The sequence below is a fragment of the Apis dorsata genome, unplaced genomic scaffold, assembly GCF_000469605.1.
Source record: "Apis dorsata unplaced genomic scaffold, Apis dorsata 1.3 scaffold_230, whole genome shotgun sequence".
NCBI classification, from domain to species: Eukaryota; Metazoa; Arthropoda; class Insecta; order Hymenoptera; family Apidae; genus Apis; species Apis dorsata.
In genome coordinates this window covers 41,140-47,707 of record NW_006263512.1, presented here as the reverse complement: position 1 = coordinate 47,707, position 6,568 = coordinate 41,140, and the positions used below count along the sequence as shown (strand labels likewise).

The following is a 6,568-nucleotide window of genomic DNA, read 5'->3' as shown; positions in this document are numbered from 1 at the left end:
AGAGAGAGAGAGAGAGAGAAAGAGAGAGAGAAAGGACCAAAGGACCAAGGAAAAGGAGAGGAAAGAAGATTTCCAGCGGGTGATTCGTTGGATTTTTCTGAACCGAGGTCTAGATACGATTCGTATACGAAGAGGAGCGAGAGATTAAGAGGAAATTAGAGAGGTCTCGATAGGAGTGCAGGGTGGAAGTCGAAGTCGTTGGTTACGTCGGAAGAGCGAACGTTTACACGCTCGTAAAACGGTGAAACGGAGGGGGTTTTACATGCGTCATCGTCGTGCGGGTACAAATCGCACGCGACCATACGTTTCGACGACAGTACACGTGCGTAACGACGCGCTCGATCGCTCCTGCGAAACACGGGGCTACGATCCTCTTTCAAGGACACACGGTGATAAATGCGGTGCCGGAGATGACGTCCTCCGCGTTCTCCAAAATGTCCATCCGGCTGGTACTGCTGTGCTTGACGGTCGTCACGTGTAACGGTGAGTACGAATTTCAATTTTTCCAATTCTTGTTTTCCATTTTGCCTTTTTGCAATTTGCGTTTTTTTATTTTTAAAAAAGAAGCATGTAACTTTTGGTATATAATTGTCTATCTTTGATACATATCATATCATATTTACTTTAATTATGCTGTTTTTGTAATTGAAATGTAATTGAAGAGTAGAAAAAAAAACTGGTAGATCCAGTTAAGAAAAAGATGTAAATGATAGATTAGAGTTATATTTGGAAAAAACGTGAATTAAAATATCGAAATTACGGTAACTTTTGCTTCCAACGAAGATAGAAAGTTGAAAAAGTTATGATCCTGGACGACGTTGTTGTTTATTGTTGTATGTCCATTTGTTAAAAAATGTTCATCGATATCCGTTGGCGATAACTTTATCCACAAATAAATAATATGCGTTTCACTTTTTCATAATGATAGTTTTAAAAACAGACCGCGTGACGCAAATGTTTGTATAAGATTAAATAGTTTCGCGCGTACTCATCGTTGGCTGACTCGATGATGAATTGAAATTTTGCGCGTTAACTTGCCGCCAGTAAAAGTCAACGTATAACCAAGGAACAATAGAATTGCGGTGAATAAAATATCCACGATAGAACTTTCGATCGTCTACTAATTAATCGAAGCTATTAATTGTATGAGAACGGAAATTTATAGTGAATCGAGATTACAAATAGGGTAATAATATCGGTCGATCGACGACACGGACAAATTAATATGCTAGAAGCCGTCATTTTTACGACTTCGAAGGCCTTAACCTCGACAAGGGCCTCGTATAGCCTTTAAGTGTCATCACAGAGGTTGCATTCGAAATGATCGGTGCGAGGGCATTCGATTTTACTGTCACTGACACGTAATATTCAACTATTAAACTATTAATAGTGTCGAATTTCGGCTTCCATTTCAAATCTTGGTTCATTCAACATATTCATCAAATAAACCTTCATTATTATATTTGAAAAGAAAAGAGAACTTGAATAATTATCTTCCACTTCTATAGAACTTCTTTAGATCATAAGAAGCTTACTGTAATCACTTTTGTATTATTATTATTAATCAAAAAATTTGCTTCCAAAATCTTCCATTTTTTAATTAATCATAGTTTCGAAGAACTTCAAAGCCAACAATGTAATTATTATTTTATGGATGATCTTTATATATCTTTGTATATTTTTCAATTTTCTTCTTGCATTATTCAAATTAACGATCTGAGTTAATGATGATGAATTAATTTTATATGAATAAATATCTTGTTATTTATGAATGAAAGAGTAAATATTATTCCTATATCTTTTTCGTTCTTCGTTCCAAAATTCTCCATCATTTTATCTTCCTCCAGTTTATAAAATACTTTCCTCAAACTCATTCATTCTCAAACTAAATCTAAATTAATCAAAATCGAAGGATATATTTCAAATGATGATGAATTTCATTCATACGATAAACCCTAAAACGTGTGTAAATCGTGTGTTTCTTCACCGACACCTTGGCAATGAAACCAGCTCTCAAGGCGATTCCGTCGCCGCGAATCTCCATTTCTCTTTCCACGCTCTCGATGATTTCGTTTCATTAAAAACGCGGCACGTGCGCCAGTCGGCTGTCCACCAAGCCACGCGAAAATCTGTGTTAACAGATTCGATTCACTTTCGTCGACTGTGTCGCGTGCCTCGCTCAAATAACAAACTTTACGATTTTCGCCTCGCGATCGTCGTGAAAAGGAGGCGAAATCACGACGATCTCGACGAGTTTTGTATTCACAAGTGTAATCAGACCGAGACGTTGACCATCGTCTTGAATCCTCTTGTTGATTGTTGCACGAAATCGCGATTCCCCTCGCCGATTTCATTTCGGATTATTAGAAATGTAATTGGCCGCGTCCAGATGAAATTTTTCCTCCTCTTAAACGAATATAGAAAGAATTCCACGGATAAATCCTCCGAGTTCGATTTTCTAGATAGTCAATACAGGAACGAGGATTTATTTCGACCATAAATTCTAAAAGATGTTTTTCTCAAGTGACGGGTTTCGAATATATATTACAAAGATAAACGTTTCTTTTGGAGAAAGGTTGGAGGATTGGAGTGAATGAAATACCAGAATGAAATACGAGCGTGATACGAGTTGAGTTTTTAATCCTGATTACTTGATTTGGATAGGGATCTTCTAATTATTCCGTACAGTTATCGTATACTGTCATAGTTGACCCTGTTTTGCGAGTTTGTGAGAGTATGTTAATTTGAATCAATTTGCAGTACAGTTTGGAAGATTGGTTGTAAGCTATTCATTCATATCGATTGCAACACTGATGTATACGTTGATCGAAAGAGTACCGAAAGGAAAGGAAAGGATCGAAAGATGATATGCGCGCGATATTCAAATAATTGTCATATATTTGCAGAAGAACCATTGAAACGTTCAAAGAGAGAGAATGATGAAAATTTTCTAAAAGAACGTCGGATAAGAGCGAATCGAAATAAGTGGGACCGAGATATCCAATAACACAGATATCAAGTTGCCGTGAAGACGTTTGCATCTCGACTACGATTCTCTATCGAGAGCGAGATGCAAATTGAAGCGATCGTGCGTGAACAACTCGAGATCTTGGACCATGTACCGTGATTCATCGAAGAAAGAGAAGTTCGTTTACTCGCCGGAAATACTCTCCTCTGTGCATGTAATTACCGCGTGAAATTACGGAGCCACGTAAAAAAACCTTATTACTTGTCGTGTAATAATATTACGTGTAAATTCAAATTAATTTAATCCGTTCGAATCTCTGATGGGAAAGGAAATTGAGATTATCGCAAGAAAACGAAACGAAAAAAATATTTATGAGATACGTGGCTAAAATTATCCATATCCCGGATTAACGATATTCTGAAACTTGATTCGAGATGATTGAACTTGAATTATGCAATATAATCTAACAAATTAAACGCTGATATCATATCGATAAAAAAATTTTTCAAATTTTTCAAATTTGTTCGATTTGATTTCTGACTTTCGATATAAATATATCGATCGTGATTTAAATGGGATACTTGATATAATCCGATATCACAGAATTTTGGCAGCGGTGGATCTTTTTGTCGATCGTTTTTTCGATGCTTTTTAAAACATCCGTGGAATGGGCGAGGAACGACGGGCCGAAAGAACTGGTTCTTCTGCGGAGGGTGGTTAAACTCGATGCAATGCATGCATTTAGTGAAACATCGCTCTGGAATGCAAACACGTGAGGAAGGGTAGGAACCTGCATGGGAACTATTGTACGATCCTGCCGTTGTAGGATCCACGCCGATGAATTTTATGCATTCCATGGACGCTCGATTTCAAATTATCCTTTTCCTTCTCATTTTCATCGCGATACTCGATAATATTTCAATTTTTTTCTCCATTTATATTACGTGAAAAATACTTTATTGGTATATTTTAATTATTAATTTCTGAGATTTTTCTGAGAGAGTTTTAATTAATAAAGAGTGAAGAAAAGCTGTTCTACTGTGCTGTTTTCGATCATTCGATTCCTCGTAGTCATATTTGTTCGAAAAATTGTCAAAGAAATTAAAATTCTTATTTCTTTTGCTTAAGAAAAAATGGCATCGAGATTTTCTACGCGAAAATTGGTATTGGAGAATTTTCGATGGCTGATATTCTCGATGTCTCAGGAACGAAGCAAGATACACATCCAGTTGATACGAAGCATTAGTCTGTAATATATCTACAACGAATCTTAGGAAAGAAAGAAAGAAAGATTCGTTTTTTTCTCATAAAAATCCAAGCACTCCAACGTGAGACACGATTATAAAATTACTTATATAATTTTAAATTCTTTTTCATTTCTCGTTCCTTCTTTGACACGAGCGTCAAGCGTCAACAAAATAATATCATCAAATGAAATTTTTATCGATTCGATTCGATATCGATTTCCTTCGCTCCGTTTATGCAGCTTCAAAAAACAAGAGAGGTTCGATCAATATTTTCCTTTTGACGCGGTCGCGACTGATTATATACCGAAGAGTTCGAAGAACGGAAATGCAGTTCGATGAATTTCCGGGGTTAATCCCGATCAAGAACGACGCGTTTTTATATCTCGGTTGCGGGAAAACGGACAAAGATTAGCGAGATCTTTCCCGCTATGTTCGAACACGTAGCCAGCCGGAGCTGATTTTGTAATATTTCTCGAGAATCTGTTCGTCACGATGCGAGATGCGAATAATAGATAGAGTCGAGTGAAAGAAACGGCATGCGGAGAAATATGAGCTGCTTCTGAGAGAAGAAGTAATTTCAGTCGAATGAAACTCTCCGTTTCTTGTGGTTTCTTGATCGACTCGGATTAATCGCGTATCCGTGTGGAATTCTTTCGCGTCTTCATCCTCATTTCACGAATCATCAATGTGTTTAAAATAATGGATATACGAATAATTTTTAAACGTTTAACAAACCTGCAGATCACCATTTCGATACAATCGAGATATATTCGTAACGTTTGTAAGGAGACGTGCATAAAGTGGATTAAAGTAATTCGATCGCCACAAGTCTCGATTTAACCGGTCTGCCTCGGCGTCGATTAAGCCGGTTAATCGAGATCCCATGGCATTAAGCAGCTCTTAGAATAGAAGAAAGTATAGGAGAATTCAAACGAAGAAATATTCAATTTTTTTTTTTTTTTTTTTTCTGTAAAATCATCTTTCCTTGAAAATACATCTTGAAATAATGAAATCCTTTTTTATCTCTTCGAAACGCTTTCTCCTGTGAATCCTGTTCAAAAGAAGAAAAAAATTCGGGAATGCGCTCGAAACCTTTCCAGGAATTTTGACCGTGACAATCGTTTCCTCGAACGATACTTCTTCTTATTCATCCTTGTTAAAAATCAGAGGAAAAAGAGAAAAGATTTATCGAAAACGACGGTCATCGATTATCATCAATTATTAGATTAATTTTCAATTAATCGAAGGAACAAGAAAATCATTTAAATAACGTTCACTTGTTTTCCATTTTTCTCAAACTTGGTAACGCGTATAATTTATTCGTTGAATGTTTCTTCTTGTGCGTGTAGATAAGACACGTTGCGAATTTGAAAGAGTCGAAGCAAGAAAGAGTCGATTTCATACGAAAAATTAAAAAGTCTTGCGTCAGTTATAATATCTTTAATCACGTATATGTTCCTCCTTTCGATGTACGATTCATTTAATGCTCAAGAATGAGTTAGGACAGCAAGTGACTTCAATTGAGAGAAACTTGATTAAACGAGTTTCGATATCCAATATTTTCGAGATGAAATGATAATTATTTCTCTTTTATTCCATCTCTTCTTTTAATGATGCCATGTACGATAGCTTTGATTTTTGTTTGGAAAGATTTCTATCTCTCTAATAACTTTATTTAATTATCTCCAACTCTTCTAATATCTTTTTATATTCAAAGAATTCCTCTTCTAAATTAATGAATCTAGAAATACTCCTTTGTAGATCATTCGAGAAAAATATGTCACGCGGAATTTATTTGTATCAGATGGAAATATTATAAATTATTACTTTTATCTTTTTTTTTTAACGAAGCAATTATCTCCCCATTATTCTATACCGTATGTTCAAGTGGATCTTATATATAGCTTTACACAGTTTGCTTTCCGCCTAAGCATATCAATCGTGGATACCTTCATTCCGGCGAGGAATAATTAAAGACTGATTTCACTGCAGGAACAGTTAAGTGGGTCACCTGAAAAGTATGCGCGTCAAAAGTTAATAATCGTTCCGGGCTTTGCCGGGAATATTTTAGATTACCCAGGACGGTTATCTACACGCATTCCACGAAACACAGTTTCTCGAAATCCTGTCGCAAATATACGGTTTTCCGTTCTGTACCGAGCAAACTGTGTACATATTGGCTATACAAAAATACTAACCAAATATTCTTAACAAGTTTAAACTTTTGCATACTCCGTCAACATATGTATACACACATGTATTATACATTCTCGAAAAATATATAATTGTCTTAAAATAGTTTCCAACTGTCCCTGAAAATTCGGTACGCTCGTATCCTCGTATGCTGAATTCG

The 6,568-nt window shown here is 36.1% G+C and overlaps 1 protein-coding gene across 1 annotated transcript in view; it reads left to right on the top strand.

Annotated features, from left to right (window-relative positions):
• Positions 1-6,568, top strand: part of LOC102679994 — an 18,829-nt gene that overhangs the window by 2,343 nt on the left and 9,918 nt on the right. The window contains exon 2 of the mRNA XM_006615661.2: positions 7-483. Coding sequence (XP_006615724.1) covers positions 411-483 — 73 coding nt within the window. The 5' untranslated portion in view covers positions 7-410. The remainder of the gene's footprint in view (positions 1-6; positions 484-6,568) is intronic.